The sequence below is a fragment of the Orbicella faveolata genome, unplaced genomic scaffold (assembly GCF_042242905.1).
Source record: "Orbicella faveolata isolate gen_17 unplaced genomic scaffold, um_ofav_v1 contig_34, whole genome shotgun sequence".
NCBI classification, from domain to species: domain Eukaryota; kingdom Metazoa; phylum Cnidaria; class Anthozoa; order Scleractinia; family Merulinidae; genus Orbicella; species Orbicella faveolata.
The window spans coordinates 4,455,340-4,477,225 of NW_028301563.1; the positions used below are offsets into that span (position 1 = coordinate 4,455,340).

A 21,886-nucleotide genomic window follows, 5' to 3' on the forward strand; every position below is an offset into this window, starting at 1 on the left:
TTTGTTTAGCACTGTCAAAACTATCACAAAACTAAATCTGGAACACAGCGCTAAATTTGGAATGGACATTTAAAAAAAAATATATAGCCGTTGGGGTTCACGTTCTTCAGGCAACGCAGAATTTGGTCATTCCATGTTATTGTTGTCTTGCAGAGGACAGCAAAGAAATGTACCAAGAATTATAACGCACGTGCACAGCCATTGTTCTGCTCATTAGTGACGTTCCCGTTGCCGTTGCTGTCGTGGTTTTCTTATACTCCCTAAAGTTTCTTAAACTCCCTATTTATTTTGAGGGGAAACTTGGTCCCTGTGACTTGTCCATACAATACTAATCAGTTTGAATTAGTTTGCTAGTCACAAAAACAAACCTATAGCTCTCTGCGACAAAATTTGACTAGTATTTCACCCTTTTCATGTCAAAGACCCCTCTGTTGGGATGGATACATTAATCAGGATTTGTGTGTTGACAAGTGTCCGTTATTACAGTGTGAAATTTCACTACTTTCAATTTGGTTACTCTGCGACGTATAAAAAATTAAGTCGTTCTCCAATTGAGGGTCTATTGCTAATCACATTTTGGGCCAGGGGTTCTGGACAGATGTTAAGATGTTTAGATGTAATTGCGGAAAAACGCTTTAGGGCAAACAATCCCCTCCACCGCTGTGCTTTCAGAGCTTTTCCGAAATCTTTCTCTGTTCCATCTTTCAGTAAATCTCTCGCATTCAAACGAATTTATACTCATCGAGAACTGATTTAGCATCTGCTAAACGACCTAAACGTTCCCGTTCCCTCTTGACAAAAATATGCGAGCAGGAGCGTTGTATAAAGTGCAAGAGCGAAGCCGGAAGGAAAGGAATATCTCTTGAATTCCTTTCATATGCTCTCACCGCAAGGTGTACCGGAACCGCCTGTTACACAAACTTCATAAAAATGTGTTGACGTTTTTGATTTGGTTTTAGTCTTTCCAGATATTACTTACCACATAGCCTTCTCGGGTTTGCGCTTACTGTCAGCCTACTGTAGTTGTCACGTTACGTAATTACCATGTAGCGTAGCATTTGTGTTAGCACAGCTTATAATTATCGTGTTTTCTTGCAATTGAAAAAGACAAAAGTCAATCTCGTTCCCAGAACACGCGACTTTTCGGCCAGCGGTCACGTGGTGCTGGCCAAATGGATCGCGGCCCCTGGGAACAAGTAGACATCTTTTGTCATTCTGCTTAGGCACTCTCTGTATTTTCATTCTAGGAGTTCGAACCTGGCTTCGCTTAAAGGGGCTCAGTCACGGCTTTTTCTTGTTCAGTTATTTTAGCCATGTACAAAATGTCTGGTTTAAAATTGAAGGAAACTTGAAAATAGTAGTTTACTAGGATAGAAAAACACCAAAGAGGCAATGATAAACCATCAATAAAAAAGGAAAGCTGAGGATGGCGAAGATTAACACGGATTACAAATGACGAACTTGAAAGATTTAGCTTAAACTCTCTAAGATGCGTAAACCGTGGCGTAGCTCCTTTAAGAAGCGAAATAAACAATAAACACTGTGCTTTGATTCAATTCTTACTAAACAGGGTAGTCTTTATTAGATTTGACATGAAACCACATTGCAGTACATGGCTTTAAAATAAAATTACGTGAAACTCACTGACATTACGCCAGTTATATGACTTTCGTTACACTGCGTAAACAGAACATAACTAATTTATTTGCAGTTAATTTGTTGAGTCAGCTAGTATTTCAAGACAGGATCGAAGGGAGCCTATATCGGTTTTCCTGATCCCGAAGAGTAGCTTCAATTATTGCAGTACAGCTTCTGAGAAAAGATTACATGTAAGTATCCACTGATCGCTTTGATCACACTTGTGCAAATTGTGCTCCAAACAAACGTCGAGTGCTGCTTTCACATCTCCTCCAAGAAGTAAATTCGATCCGGAGGAAAAGGTGCCTTCATTTAGCATCTGATAAGAGAAAACACATGTGTCAGTATATTATTTGTGGCTTTAATAGTGTCTCATGATATAATGAACTGCCATCGTGAGGCGTTCTTTTTTTTCCCGTCCTTTCACCGTTCGCGGCCACAAGCAACAACAACATTGGTCAAAAAACAAAAAGGTTTTGCATTTATAATGGGAACTGCCTGAAAACTCTGCAATTCAATTGCAAGGGTTTTATTACTGCCGGTAGTAGCGGCGTTGAAGAAGAACTTACAATATTACAAGTGTATGAAAATATTAAAATTCCATACGTATATCTAAACTACTGCGTACGACCACTCAATTTAGCTTAACTCTTTTACTATATCAATGCCTTGATTCGTAAAGAAATTATTTTCTGCAGCTAACAGAAATATGTATTTGACAAAATTTGTAGTTTACTAAGCTCAGCTCTTTAACACAACAATTGCCCGTAAAAAGGCATCTTTTTAGACTTACTGCTTCCCCTCCTATGCCATAATGTTTCGTCAAACATCTTCAATAGTTTCCCTGAAAAAAAGATGCAGAGATGTCTAAAGATTGATTATATCATGTGCATAATATAATGTTACAGTAATTATGCCAAAATCAATCTAAGTTAACTTCTGGCTTTGCAAGTCACGGTTAGACTGATATGAAATCTCCTTTAGTAAAGTACCCTTTGCTTCAACTTAATGCCGAGAGAAGGGATAACTGTTCAAGTAACATGCAATGAAAGAACGTCTTCCGTTTTTACATAGCCTCCTCTAAATAACAAGGGGAGAGAAAATTAAGACAGTTATGCAAACTCAAGACGAAGTCGAGGGCTCACATTACATTCTCAGTAATAAGCCGGAGGAATTTTAAAATAGAGGCATCGGATGTTTTCCGTTCACACTACGCAAGAGAAGTCTGAAAACGATTACCAGTCAATTTGGATTTGTGTCTCACTCGACAGGGCCAGAAATCACCTGATCATCGTGACGCCATCGTTTTTGAAAAGCTCCGTCATCAAAATGTTCTCTGTCCACACGAAAACGAAAAGCCGCCGTGGTATCTAAGGTCTCGTCCGCACTACGCGGGAGAAATTTAAAAACGCAGCTTTATTTCTACGGTTAGGCCTACCGTCCACACTAATCCGTCACAAAAACGGAGCTTTTCGAAAATGTTCTTCAAACGGGAGGAATATTTGAAAACTCCGGCCTTGCGTTTAAGCGTGGACGGAAAACATATTTTCAAAACAGAGCTTTTCGAAAACGATGACTTCCGCTATAACCATGCCATTTCCCTGACCGAGATTTCCTCAGTCATAAATCCAAAATGACCGGTGATTGTTGCGTTTTCAAATTTCTCCGGCGTAGTGTGGACGGAAAACATTTGATGCGTTTTCAGAGTCAAAACGCTGTTTTCAGTAGTCTGCACGGGGCCTAGCTAATTGCGTTTTAATAATTTCCATTGCGCTTGGTCGACCTCGTGCCCAGCTTGTGTTCTACACCTCACTATTCCTCACTAGTTACCTCTGTTCTGGCGCCACAAGGGTAACGCACCTTTCAACATCCTGGTAATTTTTTCTGAAAAGAATAATAATAATAATAATAATAATAAAGAGGAGTGTTTATTGTGACAAAAACTAGAGCTAAGCTTTACAAAATGCTATAATATTTACATAATTTGATGTCTGTTAAACCTGTAAAACATGTTTCCGTATCTAATCATGATATCATGGTTACTACAACTAATACTAATACTACTATCATCATCATAACATTAATTAACATATTCCATACAAATTGGTATATACAAGGTAAAAGTAAGTAAAAGAAATAAACTATTAAAACCTATTTCAATAGTGTTTACATAATGGCTCCCTCCTGGGTTTCAACGTCAATATCGGTATATTACAAGGTAAAAGTAAATAAAAGAAATAAACTATTAAAACCTATTTCAACAGTGTTTACATAATGGCTCCCTCCTGGGTTTCAACGTCAATATCAATGTTCTTAAAGTCACAAAAGGCTTTCCTTCTAGCTCTTGAACCTCTTAGTAGTAACCTCTTAATAATAATAATAATAATAATAATAATAATAAATAAATAAATGATGATTTAAATGATACGCAAACAGCTGTTAAGCACCAGGCCTGAACGTACTTGATCCATAAGCTAATAGTTATAATCATTGCTGATACAATCAAAGTGGATGCTAGTCCAAAATACATTTTCTATCAAGCTTTGCTTCAACTTTCTGTTGTAGTCCAGGTTAACCATTCGTGTAGCATACAATGAATTATAACCATAGTGTTTCCAAACTGAATTTGTGGTCCTGGAGGTGTTTTTTTCAACTCGTGTGGTGATAGCTAGTTACGAGTTGTAATGGGTGACTTTTTATACCGCCACCGCTAAAATAAGAAACTGACCCGGCTACTTTGTTTCGATTATGGTTCCTTCTTTTTGTGTGTAACCTCTAAGCAGTGCCTCAGGTCTGTTTTAGCCTGTGTATTAAGCGTTCCCGTTCAAGCCGAACGAAAAGAGCTCCTCCGCATTAGGGCCGCGAGAAAAATGTGACGAGAGCAATAAGGGCCGCGCGAAAAGTGGGGCGAGAGCGAGATCTTTTTGCTGTCGCCCTACTTTTCGCGCCCCCAAATGCTGATAAACCCCGATTTCGTCAAAGTTTTATTTCATTCCGGTCGTAAGGGAACGTTTGCTACGCATGCTAGGCCTGTTTGTGCGATGCCAACCAAAGTTCCAATATTGACAGTACCTAAGCCTGACAGGAGCGCACGACTCAGACTCCTGACGTACAGTAATAAATTTGATTTTTAGGAGGGAGGGGAAGTCCAATAGTCACGAGCATTTTTGCAATTGATTCTTCAGTCAACCTAGAAATTTATTGTAGACAGGAAAGTTAATAAGTTCGGCAAAGTTACCTGCAGTAGCATCCTCGCTTCCAGCTAGGGAACAAAAGAGAGAAAAAAAGAAGGTATTAAATAAAAGAAATTTTCCAGTACTGTTTTCGAATTGTAGAGGTTTCGCAACTAATCACACCATTCGAGTTCACACCCACCTTGGAGTCTGGTAGACTCCAGTTTACTTAAACTTGAAGCTAACATCAAGATACATTGAGACAGCATTGAACGAACGCGGGCGACCTCTCAAAAATATGCGGTACCGGTGTGGAACTTCCGACAGTCCCCTGCTGCTATAACCAGATTTGGTAACAAGAATAATTCAGGCTTATATTTTCTTCACTTTTATACCTTCATTAGGGATAGAGCGACTTATGGGGGCATAAACTCGCCCACAATATGTCTAGCCAGCGAGCAGGCTCACCTTCGAGTCACACGCGCGAGCGGCGAAGAGTGCGAGTCTGCGGGCGAAGAGCTCGCCCGCTTACAGGCAACAAAATTTCATAGAAAGAGTTCTATCGGTTCCTGTCCTCGAGACACAGTTTTCACTGTTCCACTTGCTCTGTTGTGAAAAAGCTGTGGCGATGACTAACTTGACCGGGAAGTTGAAAAGAGAAAATCTCAGGAGTGATGTTAAATTTGAGAAAAGAAACTACCGAATTGTTACTACAGTCGAACCTCCCATAAGCGACCACCGAGGTGGTTGCTTAGGACAGCTTAGACCATGTTGGATCAAAATATTTACTCATTAACATATGGTAACTGCAGAGACTTTCCTCATGTTTTAAATGTTATATTCATGCGAAAAGTCAATTTCGAGAAAAACTCCTGTACTTCCCATTGAGAAATTTCCGTCTCCAACACCTTATTACGCAATTTACGCGCTATCATCTGTCAAGTGGCCGCTTACGGGACTGGTTAAAAACAAAACTGAGAAAATCACAAACTTTTTCGCTCTAAAAGTGGTCGTGGTCACTTAGGAGAGGTGGTCGCTTACAGGAGGTTCTAAATATAGTGATTTGACTTGGAAATTTTTGGTATTTTGGAAAACTGGTCGCTGAGGAGAGGTGGTCGCAACCAGAGGTTCGACTGTACCGTGAACCTGCGTGTCACGCTGCGAGCAGAGTCGCTTCGATCTTTTGACTTTGCTTGCAGGGAAACCTACTAGTGAACTGATTCCTTACCTTTCTTTGGACTCAAAACTGGAACTCGTGCGGCCGAGCAAACAGCGACTAGGAGAATCAGGATAAAGATGGAAGTATTCATGTTGATTTCAGCTCTTTGATCTCTGCTGACACTGAACTCGAACTAACAACTATTACGCTGCTTAACACTGTTGCTATGGACGCCGGCACCAAAACGCATCATTATTGTATGGTGCCTTTGTCCTAATATAATATGCAGTGTTTTTGTCATTTTATGCAGTTCTTTTATCGTTATAATTAGTGCCTTTGTGCTGAAGTTTGTTCATATCGACCGATAAGCGCGAACAAAGTACGTGTCTCAGAGCAGGAGTTGCATTTATTAATGATAGGGAGTTGAAAAATATAAATTCTTACTTATAAAATAAATTTCAATAAGCACGTAACCAAACAAGATGTCATACACAACCTCGTTGTCTGGACTTGAAGGCCCTTGGGAACGAGTCTGTGGACAATTCCGAAAGAGCTTACAAGCTGTAATATACAAAAGACGGTTGAATAATCATTAGTATTTATTAGCACAAGTAATTTAGTTTCTGATCAAGCTACAAAAAGCACCGATGTGTTGAATACTGTTTGTGCAACTCGAGTTTTAAAAAAATTCAAAATTTTACAAAGAATGCACGAGCTCATTAGCTTTTCGACCTTTTCCAACCAGACATTTTGCGGTGTTTGAAAGTCAATTTCGCATTAAATATTACAACCAAACAGCCAAAGAATTTACCAATTAATAAGTTTGAAAAGGACTTTAACTGTTTATGGGCAATTTGTATCCAACATGATGTCTACTCTTAGTAAGGTCGATCGTATGTTAACAAATGACGAAAAATGTCGTGAATGACGTCAGCAAAGATCGCTCTTTAGAAAAGATCAGAAAACGGTCAGTGTAACACGCACACTGCAGACCAAAGGTAAAATGCACACTGCAGACTGCTGAATTTCACTTGACTTAGACTTCTTTGCCCCTCGTGAGGCATAAAGTTTTCATCATAGCTCTCCACCGGACCCTGTTCTTTGCGATCTTCTCTACCTCGCCCCATGTCTTCCCGATGTTATCCAACTCCTTTGTCACTATGCCGAAGTACACGATTGTTGTTTTTTTAGCATATTCTACATTATGATCGGAACAAATGACACTTATTTCAGCAGTATTAACACCACGACAGAAATCGACAAGAAACGAGTTAACGTAAGGTTCATTTTGCGCGTAAGTCACAAATCGAGAAGGTAATTTTTATGGAGTTTTGCGGCTTCTGAATCCAGGTTTTACTGAAAAGTAGAACTGCTAGAACCGATCACTGATTTTTTAAGCAGTGTATCACTTTCTGTGGAGGGTCTATGAAAAGGTTACCTTTTCTGCCAAAAATGGTATATAAAAGAGTAATTTATGGCTGGGACTTAAGGGCGGAGTCTGCCAGTTCAAGACTTTGTACATGTTGCTTGCCTTACTCTCTCAAAAGGGAGAAATTAGAAGATTTCCTCACTGGAAAAATTAACTTTGGATGGAAGGTATGAATCGAATAAACAATGGGATTTTACGTTACATGCATTGCCGACAGAATTCAATTTCTAGAAATGTCGGAAAAGCATTTTGCATTTCATGCAAGGGTACGTGCGTGGAAAAATAAGGGGGGTTTCTTCACGTAACTTGAGTCCACGGTACTTACATAAATAATACAGCGGTAAAAACGTCATTGCTTGATTATGAACCAATCAATTGTGCTTTTATTTTGGCCCATTACGCCAACGAGCCAATCACATGTCGCCTTATTTTGGACATTACGAAGGGAAATCGAGCAAAACAACGAAAGTGAAATGATGTTTTGGCCGTGAGGATCGAACAGGGAAATTCTACGATCTGTAGAAGTAATGGCGGCGCATCGCAGATTCAATATCCCTCTGCATTCCAACGATGCGTTGAAAACAATGAACGATCTGCGAAGGAAAGGCGAGTTATGCGATGTCGTTCTTCATGTTGATGGCAGGCAATTTCCCGCGCATAGAATCGTCCTTGCAGGAGCAAGTTCTTACTTGCGTGCCATGTTTACAAATGGTATGTTGGAAAGTGGCATGAAAGATATTAAATTGCAAGGAGTTGAAGCAAGTGTCATGGAGGGATTGCTGGATTTTGCGTACACTGGAGCCATCGATGTGACTGTGGAGAACGTGCAAGCGTTATTATCCGCCGCTTCGTTATTAAATCTTCAGAGTTTAAGATCGGTTTGTTGTGGTTTTCTTCAGACACACCTAGATGCGACAAATTGTCTCGGTATCCGAGCATTTGCAGATCTCTATTCCTGCTCAGAACTTGAAGAAGCTGCTTATCGCTTTGTCCGTCAACACTTCTTGGATGTAGCGAAAGGGGAGGAATTCTTACAACTGCCAAAACAAGCTTTGCGGAATCTTTTACGGGAAGACCTGCTCCAGGTTCGCTCTGAGAATCAAGTGTTCGAGGCGGTGGAGGCGTGGATTTTGCATGATTTCTGTCGACGAAAGGATTATGCAGTTGAGCTTTTAAGTAACGTAAGACTTCCTCTTCTAACGCTCGAATTTCTTGAAGCCCGAGTTTTTCCTTCGAAGATTATCAAGAACAATGCGGATTGCCAACTGTTATTGGCTAAGGTTCTAAACGAGAGTGCACGCAACCTCCCTCGTTACATGACATTACCACGAGCTCAGCCACAAGCTGTTTATGTCATAGGTGGTCGAAATGGTGTTGATTGTCAGCTGTCAAGCTTAGAAAGATATGACACTCTAACAAATCAGTGGATTATGCTGCAAAACATGAAATATCCCAGAACTGCAGTTGGTGCCTGTAGTCTCAATGGTTTGCTATATGTGGTGGGTGGTGAATGTGCTGTTAGTGCCCCACATGACGACACTATGTATGTGCGACATGTGGAGTGCTATGACCCGGCAGTAAACCAGTGGATTTCGCTCGCTGACATTGCTATTCAGAGGTCATTCATTGCAGTGACGGCATTAAATGGTTATCTGTACGCCCTTGGAGGTGAAGACAGAACTTGTAGTTATAACTACGTCGAGAGATATGACCCCAAGACTGACCACTGGAGTACAGTGCAGTGTATGCGAAGGAAGAGATCGGGGGCAGGAGTGGCTGTTTGTGATGGTTTGTGTCCTAATTTTAAACCTAACCTTAAAAATCAGTTTAATACTACAGGTGAACCCTGTTAATCCAGTCATCAATGGGCCACGTAAATCTGGTCATATTAGCGTGGTGGCTGTATTAAAGCTGTTCTTTAAAGAAGAAAATGACCGACTGAACTTTTGTTTGGGCTAGGATAAAGTGACTGTAATAATGATATATACGTAGTCATATGAGCGGGGTACGCAAGGCAGGGTTCCACTTTAGTATTAAACAATACCGACAATCATACCAACTAAACTGCAGTAATATTTTGAGATACCATTACTGCACTGAATTGGTGGCTAGATGGAGGAAACTAATTCTGTGTCATGCACAAACATCATTTGACACTTTGTTCTCTGGCTTCCAATGTTATACAGAGTCAGCATCTCAATGTAATTGCAGTGAGTTTTCAATAATGAATCAAGTGCTGAGAAAATGAAAGAACAACTAAAGACTGTTCACTTTTAATGATTATTAAAATAGAAATTCTCACAACACACATTGTATATTGACGCTGATACATGGTTGATTGATTTCAGGTCATCTGAATCACGACTCTGCAAACATGTTAACAGCTGTCAAACAGCTGAAACACAGCCTGTGATGTTAGACTCTGCAGAAGGCTAGATATTTTCCTTTCGCAAATGCAGTCATGGTCATATCTTGCACAAATATATTAGAAATACTTAATAAACAGCATCAGAAAAAAAACTTATCTTTTTTAACTGTATATAAACCAAAAAAGTTATACTGTAAGGGTTTATATTGTAAAAATTACATCATGCCGTACTGTATGGATGGCAGCCCAGGCTCAGAATAGATCGTTTTCCCCTGTCACATAATAAGCAAAGTTAAACCAAAAACCATTCAGTAAATGAAGTCAAGAAAATGCAGTCTTGTAGAAGATAAATAAAGAAGACACTTTTTAAAGTGTTAGGTCTGTGCGCTGCCCCAAACTTCAGATATCTGTCGAAATGTTTCACACAAATTTACAGAGTCTAGTATGGAGCTGCCACATTGGTGTACTTCTGTGGTACACCAATATGGTGGCAGGAAAATTGTGTACTCGTCTGGAGCTTACTTTAGTCATCTAGGCCACTGATTATTCATACTGCACAAAACCACATGTCCATAGACACTTTTCCTACTACTTTTGCTTCACGAATGACTAAAAATCACGACATAGGTAGCTCTATGTCACACACCTTCATAACTCTGAAATTAAGTTGCTCTGGCCAGTTTCAAAAACGAAGCATGTTATTGAGCTGAGAAGTTGTCAACATACATACTTTTCGCACCTCTTTTACCTGATGAGGATAAAAACTCTGGTTGCTCTTTAGTTTTGGATTTTAAAACTTGATGATGTCATGTGAAAACAATCTATAAATGCCTGGTTCAAATAGCATTCAATCAGACAGTATGTGGCACATCAAATTTAAAACTCATAGGTCAGTGTACTTGGATGGATCTCTTTGCAGGAACAATTTTGCGAGAGAAAGATTTGGATGAGGGCTTACTGTAAAGTTAGGAAAGGAATGGGGAGATATCATTTTCATAGGATTATCAATTTTGTTATTGTACATGTGGTAAAGCAAGTAGCTGATGTGGGAATGAGCCAGAATGGTACATGGTAATTGAACAGAAAGACACTAAATTTTGCTGAGCTGAAATCCAGTACTGTTTGTAATTCTTTGTTACAGGGAAGCTGTACATTGCTGGAGGTTATGACAGAGGTGTGCATAGTGATAGAGCAAGTGTTGAATGCTATGACCCTGACACAGACACCTGGACCTTTGTAACTGAACTAGAAAAAGCACGCTCTGGTATGTCATTAGTAGCTGTCAACAACTACCTGTACGCTCTTGGAGGCCGAAACAGAAGCACAGATCATTACTTTGATCTCGCTGAAAGGTACAACACACAGACACATCAGTGGCAGCCAGTTGCACCTCTGAACACGCCAAGGGCTTGGCCATCTGTGGCGGTGTACGACAACAAGATTTTTGTATTGGGTGGATTTGATGGTGCGCATAGGCTTTCCAGTGTTGAGGTGTATGATCCCGATAAAGATACATGGCGTTTTGTGCAGGACATGAACATTTGTCGCGCAGGTTGTGGTGCAGCAGTGTTGTAGTTAAAGGCAAGCAAAATTGATGTGCTAGGTTGGTTTTTGCTGGAAGCCTAGAATGAAGGTCATGCCACTAGGATTTATCTGGAATTAATCTTTTAAAAGCCTTTTTATAATAATAAAATCATTTTACATTACAGCTATGACAGCCAAACCAAAGAAGTATACTAGAATAGTACTTAGAGACTTAAGACATAGAGTTTTGTAATCAGGACTCCTGCAGTGTGATTTGTAACTACTGTGCGAGATTTTTATTTTTCTTTCAATCTTTTGCGGCAGAACAGATTTTGAAGTATAGCTGCTATCCCAAGTAGTCCTGCTGGTTGAATGCGAAAGAGTCATGCAGATCAGTTCATAGGCTAACAAGTAGAACTTTTTTGAACTGGTGTGATTGCCCATAATTTTGAATACCGCTAGAAGATAATCCAGTCTCCAAAAACATTTTTATAATCTGATTCTGATCATACATCAAGTTTTCAAGTTGCATTTAACCTGTCAGTAGTGATTGCTGGAAATGTGCTTTGTATATTCCGTGATGTATTGCATATTGTGTGATCCACAATAAACAACTTCCTCTATAAATGCCTGCTTCTGATCATAAAGCCTACAAGAGCAGGTGGTCTGACCAGGTCGACCGGTGGTTTGTGGTAATATGTCATCACCAGCAAAACGTGGGTGTCACATTTTGACACCCGCCTTTGAAATCCTGGTCAAAAGCTTAGCTGAGGTTCAATGATGATGATGATGATGATGATGATGATGATGATGATGATGTACAAGATGGTGCTCTTTGTCGAGGTGTCAAGTTTGGGTGCCAAAAGTCCACAATTAAAGGTTGAACCATTGTGCCAAACTTCATGGTCAACTGAGTAATCAATGATCATTGCTTTGCCTTTTTCCCAATGATGTACAACAGACCTCAATGTTTTAATTTCTAGTTTTGAGAGCAACTGATCAAAGCAGCTTAGTCTCAGTTACCAGAAGCCTGCAGAGTAAAGCTGTATGAACAAAGTTGCCACCCACATAATAATGCTTCTAAGGGACTGACCACTATTTTCTTTGGTGGCGGTGGGGGGGGGGGAGGGGGTTGGGCAATTATGTGGGGCATGAATTTTTTTTCTCACTTTAAGGTTGTAACTGATATTTTTCCCCACAATTCTCCTCGCATTTCAGCAGTTTTTGCTGTGCAGGAGAGTTTTGGAAATTGTCCACCCCCTCCCCACCCCCTGCACCCTCAAAAAAATAATGATCTGTCCCTAATCTTGCATTCTATGTTTGCCATTTAGGCAACTTGCCAGGCTAGTTGCCTATCAGTTATGTTTCAAGTCAGCTTACGTAACAAAACAAGACATAAAAACTTCAAACGTGCAAATAAGTGGCTACAAAATGATCCTTCACAAAATTAGTACCACCTTTAATACAGTAGAAATTAAAATCATCCACACTTCGTTTCCTACACCATAAAACCACTTTGGTATACAATGAGTGCAGTAATGCGGGCTAAGAACCACTCTAAGACTGAATGTTTAACAAATCTTGCAAATATCTGATATAAAATATTCCCAAATACCAGCAGAAAAGCAAAAGATAAACCAAATTATGAACAAAGCTGCAAGCAGCTATTAATCTTCTTACTCATGACAACTGGTATCTGAATATTTTAGTTCAGATCAAGACTAACACTGCACAGCTCTGTCTTCTATCATTAACTCAAAACTGGACCACTACAATATTTTCTGTTTGAGGATAATAATACGGTATATAAAAATTGTCTCAATATATAGTGGTATACATTACTTGCAAAAAATCTGGGATGATTTTATTTTCGGGCAAAAAAGGGCCTGATAATATAATTCCGAAATTTTTAAGTCTCTGAAATTTAAACACCTGAAATTTTTTGCAGGTAATGTAACTCCTTTGAATTGCATTAAAGAGCCCCTTGCCTTAAAATTTCCAATTTCCCAAGTTACAAAGTACAATTTAAGTGGGACAGGCAGATGGGAAATCAGAGGGTTAATGTATCCTGACCAAGAGCAAAATACATGTATTATCCTGTAAAATCAGACCTAACTCAGTTGACAAGCATGTTATTATAGTACCTTTGCTGAGCTTGTCTAAAGTTTTGAAAATTTCTAATTAAATTGTAATCTGGGCAAAACCAGACAGCTTCTTCAGGACTGACTCAAATTAACCTGTCCAGCTTATGAAACTGCAGATGAGGGACCCTGTAGCTGCTGATAACCCATCTCTAGGACACCTTAGTTTTAAAATGGGTGTAAAATATGTAAAAAGCTCTAATCTTGAATGTACAAGCTTAAAGACAAACATGTAAAACAGAAACTGAAATCTCTGAACTATTCAAACTTAAGACTATGACTGGTTTTCTGTTCCAGACATGTTTGTGGCAATAATAGCAACTGTGCAGAAATAAGATATCAAAAATTTAATTATATCTATTAGAATCTTCATTTAAAATCTTCACAACCACAATTTTACATAATTGAGATACTGTGAGATACTGAGATACTGAGATCTTTCTTAAACTGTAGCTATAATACAACAATTTATTTAAAAGTATAAACTGGCTAAAAACATGACATAAAGGTCATTGCAGCACTGAACTGGCTTAAGACACAGTCAACCATTCTATTCAAGGTCACCCCTCCACATGCATGCACTCTAAATTTTAAAAATTAAGCTCATTAGATGGGAGACAATGACGCTCTTTGTCGAGGTGTCAAGTCTGGGTGCCAAAAGTCCACAATTAAAATAAGTCTAAAGGTTGAACCATTGTGCCAAACTTCATGGTCAAATGAGTCATCAATGATTATTGCTTTGCCTTCTTCCCAAGTTCTGTGAAGGAAAACCACATTATGTAAAACATGACTGTCTTCTATACCATTAGTTTGTGTGACGTAGGAGGTGCAGCAGCCTAGTGGTTAGCTTGATGGACTCCAGATTCACCAGTCTAGATTCAAGCATTGGCTCAGGGGTCATTGCAGTTTCTTCCTGTCTCTCTCCACCTTGTTAGTATAAACTGTTTAGAGGAGGGCTTGATGTTGGGGGGTAACCTAGCATGAACTGGCCCAACACAGACTTCCCCCAGCTACCTTGCAATGTCCCTCTGTTGCCTGGGGGGTCTCCCATATGAAAAAGTCAGGATGCTCGACGCCTCCCTTAAGGGTATAAATCAAGGATTCTGGTCTCACTTAGGGTGCTCATGACAAAATGCCACTACTTTTAGCTGTCAATTGAAAGTAACTTTTTGGGTGCACTCAAAGAAATAGTAAAAAAAGCGCTCTTATTTCCGTGTTTAGGTTCAATTTCCACCAGACTCAAGTCTGGTCTACAAGCACAGGCTCCTTTCCTGAACAGTAGCTGGTAATCAAGCCTATACTGTTTTAAGTGGTATCTTTTAGGGGTCAAATAGCACTTGAGCCATGCCCAGATTGGTCTCCTTTAGGGGTTTAATATTTACATTTTCCAATGAACATCCCCGATCTCTTCATGTGAGGGTCCCCCCCAGGTCTGCTGTCCATCCATCCATCCAAACACACGTCCATTCAGTCAGTTAGTCAGTCAGTCATCCATCAGGCAGGTAGTAAATCAGGCAACCAGTCAATCATTCAATCAGTCAGTTAGATGTCATTGTTACATACCTTGTTTCACGTCCAACCCTTATGGCGACATTTTTAGGAATGACCAGTCCAAGGTGAAGTCGTAAACGGCAGTTTGTAGGACCAGTATGAGGCCAAACATGAGTGCCAGGAAGCATCACGGAATACTTGATCTGCCACATACAAAATAGTAACATAAAGGTAAGTTGCTCAAACTACATTGTATCATGATAGCACCTCTCTCCACACACAAGTATGGAAATGATAGCCATTTGGGAAACCTTACAAAGTGCTGGTGGATTCCAATATGAATAAATGGGAGTTTCGAGACAAACCTGCTATGGCATGTCCTATTCACCATGTGGAAGTCACAAAAAACAAATTGTTCACCTCCCCGTAAATTCAATGTCATTTTTAAAAACTTAAAATATTGGTAGTAGTAAAATTCAAATTAAATGCTGAAGTCAGTTATCCCAAACCACCTGCTGTCTTAAACACAAGTCCTGGGGGTCGGAGGGGGGGAGTAGAAATACTCCTTGTTGCTTTATGCTACTGAATCTGGAGAAAAGTGCTGGCCTGATGGGCCACTTGGCTTATACATGTATGCCGATTCTACCTTTACCTTTTTGATGATAAATAGACTCCTCTTACTTGTTTTAACCTTTAAGTTTATGTACCTACCTGCCCCCTCTTGCAGCCTGTAGCATCTCTCATTGTATCGATGATGGCGCAAGTCTGTGGTGTTTTCTGACAAGCTGCTTCACTCTTTCGGCCACGTTGATACAGAGTAAACTGCTTCCAGTCCCCTTGCTCTCTAAGATTCTCCTCTTCTGGTATAAACCCTCCAGACTTTTTGTCAAGTACTGATAATCCTTCATCTCTGATCACTTGCCAGTTGGATTCAAGTTTTCTGATTAAATCACAAAACAAAAACACACTTGAGTAATGCAAGTGAGTATATGAAAGATCGTACATTTGTTCTGTAGAGAAAGATATGAAGACATGATTGATTATCCAGGTTATACACACTACTTAAGCAGCTGTGAAATTAAAGCCTGAACAATATTCAGGCTTGAACAGGATTCAAACCAAGGAACTCTATGATACCGGTGCAGTGCTCTACCAACTGAGTGGTCACATTGTGAGTTCATAGTATACCCATAGATGGTGAAAAATGCAAGTGAATATATGAAAGAGTTGGCTTGATAACTCAGTTGGTAGAGCACTGCACCAGTATTGCAGAGGTCATGCGTTCAAATCCTGTTCCAGCCTGAATTTCTTCACGCTTTAATTTCACAGCTGCTTAAGTCGTGCATATAACTGCGATGATCATCTGATATCTTCACACTTGCGTAACTTTAGCAAGCACAAAAAAGATTCCTAAGTAAATATTTGTCATGATCATTGTTTAACCCTCTAACTGGGAACAAACATCCTTATTTGCAGTCATACAATCTAACTCACCGAATAGCTCTTTCATATCCAGTTTCCTCTGGGGTCCACCATGGATGTGCTCTCAAGGGAGTGTCAGCATTGTACAAGGACCGTTGCAATGCAGATAAAAATATTCCTTTTTCTGCAGCCTCCTCATATACCTTGTAAGCCTGTACAAGATAGTAACAATTAGCTTGATCAACTTCTAGCTCCTAAACCATGACCACCAACCAATGCTTAATCCAGACCAGTAGGAAAAGTGAAGCTCATACACCTCTAGGTCCAGGGAGGGGGGGAGGGGGGTACTCCCAAACAAAAAGGATGGGGATGCACGTCAGCAATTCTGAAAAAAAAACCCTAAGGGGTACCAATAGCCTGTTTTGTGGACGTGGTTTGAATTGCACATTAACTTGCACTTAATTACCGTAGAGTTCCGATAGTAGTGACCCTCGTTACTTTCGGAATTAGCAGCCTTTAGGGGTCACTACTTTCGGGGGGTCATTACTTTCAGGGAACAAAAATCGTTTAAAAATAGAGCTAGCGCAAGCTTTTTTTCCAAAATAAAAAAATGAACAACATAAAATTAAAAAAAGAACAACATTTTATTTGCATTCCATATGTATAGATTGTGTTTCAGAAAAAGAAGGTAACAATGATACATACAGCAACAAGAAAATAAATCAATATCAATGCCAGTAAACAAATAAGACAAAATTTGTCTATCCAGTTTCATGTTTTAACTGTGTCATGGGTGGGCTCCAGATGTCTTCCTAGATTGTATTGTCAGTGGTTGGGACGAGTTGTATTAGTCGAAAACTATATCAAGTTTTCAATTTCAATTTGAAGAAACGTTCCTGTTGTTAACACGAAATTATACCAGTTTAGTTCTTACATCGCTGCATCAGTGAACTGATGTCAAGGACAAATGGTGACATAAAGCTTCCCCTTGTTGTAAATTAAAGTGCCTAATCATGAACAATTTGTGACACTGCACAAACATATTATTGTACATTAAAATTTTGACTATTGATTGACAAATTAAAGGTATACGGTAAACAATTTAAAAAAGTTCCTCTCACTACTTTCGGGGGGGGGGGGGGGGGTTGCTACTTTCAGGAGGTCAATACTTTCGGGAGGTTGCTACTTTCACGATTTACTAGCAGCCACAAAAAATTGACATTAATTTCGGGGGGTCATTACTGTCAGAACTTTACGGTAATAATTTTAAATAGCAATAACAATTACTTCATATACTTTCTACTCATAAATTTTATGACAGCATTGTCATAGATCTCTATCAATACCCTAATGGTACTGCGAAAGCTCCCACTGGGGACCTTTTAAGGCTGAACACTCTGAACTAAAACCACTTTTTTAACCTCTAAACGATACAAGCACCCCCATCCTTTTATGTGGGAGTTTCCCTGGCCTCTAGACCCACACATTTCTTGTACAAACAGTCAAGAAAAAACAGTAAAGACAACAGAAAATTACAATTACATGTATTACAGCTGAAAGTTATCTCCTTCGCAGCCATTTTGGGGTTGTCATGCAACACTCAGTGGCAGAGGGAGCCTTGCATGATGACCCTTAAACGGCTGCGAAGGAGACTAGACTTCAACATATTAGCAATACACAGACAAGCTAATAATCTCACCTCATCTGGTTTTCCAACCCTTGTCAGTGCATCTCCCAAATGAAAATAAAATCTACCGTCATCAGCCCCAGGCTCGCCGCTAGAGATGCCATCACGTAGAAGAGGAATAGCTTCAGTATAACGCAAATGATCAGCTTTCAGAATGAAACCCAGGTGTGACTTGGCAAAACCATTTCTTGGATTCATGTTTACTACCTGAAAAAGGGAAAAAACTTACACATTGGATTTTAATCTTACTGACTTTTAAATAACAGGAGCCACTCTATTCTTTCGTTAATTTAGCATGCCTTTGAATCCACATCTGTTTTGTCCATTGACAAAGGCACTGTACCTGTAATGTAGCCTTGTGCTCATACTTACTGCAAGAATTTGCACACCCCTGTGTAATATGTTATGTAAGAAAAGTCTGCATAGGGGCCAAGTGGCCCATCAGGCTGGAGCTTAATTATCCCAATTTCTGTAGCATAAAGTGCCTAGGAATATTTCTACTCCCCCCTGGATGGGATGCTAGTCCATCACAAGGTTACCCAGCATTAAATTCACCGGTACCCATTTATACACCTGGGTGGAGAGAGGCACTGTGAGAGTATACGTTAAGTGTTTTGCCCAATTCAAGAACACAATACAATGTCCCTGGCAAGGACTTGAACCTGGACCACTAGATCCAGAGGCAAGCACACTAACCAAGAGGCCACTACACCTTGCATATGTTTATGTACATGCAAGTAAATGAGACGCTGATAACTTAACACAGCTGTTCTGACTGTTATTAATAATTTGAACAGCATTCTAACAGCTTTATTTAGACTGCAGGCATGTAGGTGGGATCAGATTACCAATAAAAGTACCCTGATTCAAGAGGGTTCAACATAAGTTTGGCAGGATATGAGATGAGAGGAAAAGGGAGGCAGGATGCCAGAGGAGAGAAATTTTAATGGTGGGATGCAGGATAAAAATACTTTCAATCGGCGGTCAGCGGGATTTGCTCATTTTGACAGGCAGGATGTTAGATAGTTTTCAAAATAACAAGATAGCGGATGAACATAAAATCATCAAGGTTATAGACGTTATGAGGAGAACTGAGACTCTAACCAGGTACAATTGTAATGAACATTCTGATCGGGGTGGGATGGCAAGCCTGAGCTAAAAAAAAGTGGTGGAATGGCACTGGATTGAAAAAGCCTTTGTATGTTGGACCCTTAATTCAAGGCTGTTCTTGTGTGGGGAGTTCAAATGAAACTGTACGAAATTTTAGCAGCAAATGGAAGTTCACCTCACAAGCTAGTGGTATACTTGACACTCGGGAAACAATGTTTCATATCTCACCTGGCTATAGATATTCTCAGCTTCCCTATTCCTCCCTGATAGCAAATACTGCACACCTAGATCATTCATGATCTTTATGTCACCTGGCAACTCATTCAGCAGCCTCTTTAACACCTGTGCTGCTTGTCCTGCCTTGCCCAGAAAGCTAAGCCGGTCAGCCTGACGTTGTACGGCCCTGCGTTTCAGCTCAGTAGGGCAATCTGGCATTTCAGGTACTCTGCCATAAGCGTCTATACATTGTTGAAGAATCTCATTGCTCTGCTTGAGTTCTGACAACTTATCTAAGGACTGCGCTTTTCCATACATGGCCCTTGGACTCTTGGGATATTTATTAGCCAAGGTCTCAAACTTATGCACAGCATCTACAATCTGACCCTTGTCCAAGATACTCTGTGCGTTGCTGAGTTCTTTGGCAATGGATTTATCAAAGCGGTTAGTTATGGCTGCCGATGAATCTGATGGAGATGCTTTTTTAGTTTTCTTTTTTACCTTTTCAGATGGCTTTCTCTCTGTTTCGACAGTTTGTGACTTAGAATTTTCTTGTACACGTAAGTTTGAATCCGTTTGCTTGACTCTAAATATATACACAGCCACAATTACTGCCACGGCCAATACAAAAAGAAAAACTCCCCATCTGAGATATGATGAAGGTGACTCACTTGAGTCACTGATAGTTTGTTTTGGCTTACCGGTCGTAGCATTGTCAGCATCTGTGAATAGAAAATATTGAAAATACAAGAATGAAACAAAATGTTATGTTTTACTGTCCAGATGCTGTTCCCTAAATTACATTGCAAGTCTTAGAACAATACTGGACTCAAGAAAGAAAAGAAGAGGACCAAGACTGGAATTTCACAAGACATCTACTATTGCAGTTTGCTCAAACAGTCATATATTTTATTGACTTATTCTTATATTGTGAAATGTAACTCAAACTTGGTTATTTCGAATTCCTTATTATTCCGCAATCAAAACCATTTCCCTTGCAGTTGCCCTTCAGCCATTTACTATTGGCTATTTTGAAATACTGCTATTCTGAACCATTTCTAATTTTCCCCTTGAGTTTGAAATAGAAGGGTTTGTAACCAGTACAGCAGTTATTCCCATTCTGAGATCAACCCTGAAGACAGGTAAGAGCTTGCTCTTTCTTATCAGAATCTTGACTTCATATTTCGCATCTAGCCCAAGCAAAACAAAAAAAAGACAGCTAAGAAACAGAAACACGTAGAGGGAGATGGGAGGGGGCCATCACTTACAAGTTATGGTCCAGTGGAACTAAAATACCCAAAATGCAAAACAACAAAAAAGAAAACATTAGTACCACTATTTGAATCTAACCAACACAACCACTTCTAAAATAATTTTATCAGTAAATAAGCACTGGAATGATGGGAACTGGAGTGTTATTTCTCATAATGGCTTGATGATTTTTGATGTGTGATGATCACTTGTGGGAGCAGCATGACCAAATGAAGGGGGGTCTTTTTCCATGCAACCCTTCGAGTGTTTATAGGGGGCTAGTCTTATAAGCTTGAATTCTCAGTTTCAAGCGCAAATGGTCTGTCACCAGCTAGCAGGAATAATAAAGATTTTTAGCTATTGCTTTGTTTATTTGAGCACTGCTGCCTGCAACAAATGAGTAGGAAAGATTATATATCTATAGTAAAATCATACACTTTGTGGCAGAGTTATCATTAATTTCTGCAGATTAATCCTTCACTTTTGCAACTCACATGAGAGAAACAGTGAAATAAAAACACGACTCCCTCAGCTGAACAAAAATAAATAATTAATCTTGGTTCGGGGTTTTAAAACAAATACACCTGTCTTTGAGACTGATGCCACGTAAAACATTCCCTTCAAAAACATTTTATACTAAGCTTAGAAAACTTACAGTTACAAGTTTATTTTTTATCGTGGTTTGCTACGTCTGTACATCTATTAATACCTGCGAATTTCGATCATTTTAAATTGTAATGTAAAACTAAAGCATCGCAATGCACTGTGAAAGTTTCAAACTACCTGGGGCTATATTTAGGACTAAATAATTTAAACGGCCGAAGAAACTAGCTCAACTTCAGTTTTCTTAGAGAGTAAACTTAACATACAAGCTGTTTGTTTAGAAGAAACTTAAAGTCCTTATAACCTTAAAGCGATTAATGATGGACACAACCTTCTCAATGAGCTAAATTTTTAGATTACTCTTCTGCACAATACAACGGTTCAATAAACTTTATTTGCTTCCGTGAAAAAAACCTTCAGTATTTTCAGCTAAGTGCGCGCATCACCAAATCGCACAGAAAATCACATAAACTTTAAACTTACTTTTCTTTCTATCGCCGGTCACTCTCTTTCGAGGTGGAGCCATCTTCCAACATGTACTAAACTGAATTTAATTCAGGAAGAACCAAATGAATAAATATTGATTTCTCTGTTTATATTTCATAATGACAGCTCGATCGAGCCCGATTACTCACGCGCGACCCTCGCGCATTAAATTTGAGCCCAAGATCAGT

General features: G+C 39.5%; 2 protein-coding genes and 1 long non-coding RNA gene across 3 annotated transcripts; 1 reads left to right on the top strand and 2 right to left on the bottom strand.

The window, feature by feature from the left end:
- Nucleotides 1-1,546: 1,546 nt before the first annotated feature.
- On the bottom strand, nucleotides 1,547-6,192 carry LOC149104351 (uncharacterized). The gene is made up of 5 exons (XR_016201722.1): nucleotides 6,040-6,192; nucleotides 4,877-4,900; nucleotides 3,469-3,522; nucleotides 2,432-2,482; nucleotides 1,547-1,957 (listed from the first exon to the last, which is right to left on the bottom strand). It is a non-coding gene; the product is annotated as an uncharacterized LOC149104351 (long non-coding RNA).
- A 1,649-nt stretch (nucleotides 6,193-7,841) lies between these two features.
- On the top strand, nucleotides 7,842-11,918 carry LOC110051367 (kelch-like protein 28). Its single transcript, XM_089270507.1, has 2 exons — nucleotides 7,842-9,187; nucleotides 10,909-11,918. Exons 1-2 carry the CDS (start codon nucleotides 7,927-7,929, stop codon nucleotides 11,340-11,342), a joined length of 1,695 nt encoding a protein of 564 aa, XP_089126633.1. The 5' UTR covers nucleotides 7,842-7,926; the 3' UTR covers nucleotides 11,343-11,918.
- An 808-nt stretch (nucleotides 11,919-12,726) lies between these two features.
- LOC110051026 (aspartyl/asparaginyl beta-hydroxylase-like) lies at nucleotides 12,727-21,872 on the bottom strand. The gene is made up of 7 exons (XM_020757002.2): nucleotides 21,696-21,872; nucleotides 19,371-20,080; nucleotides 18,045-18,239; nucleotides 16,418-16,557; nucleotides 15,635-15,863; nucleotides 14,996-15,126; nucleotides 12,727-14,189 (listed from the first exon to the last, which is right to left on the bottom strand). The coding sequence occupies exons 1-7, from the start codon at nucleotides 21,736-21,738 to the stop codon at nucleotides 14,039-14,041; spliced, it is 1,599 nt and encodes a 532-aa protein (XP_020612661.2). The 5' UTR covers nucleotides 21,739-21,872; the 3' UTR covers nucleotides 12,727-14,038.
- Between the last annotated feature and the right edge of the window lie 14 nt (nucleotides 21,873-21,886).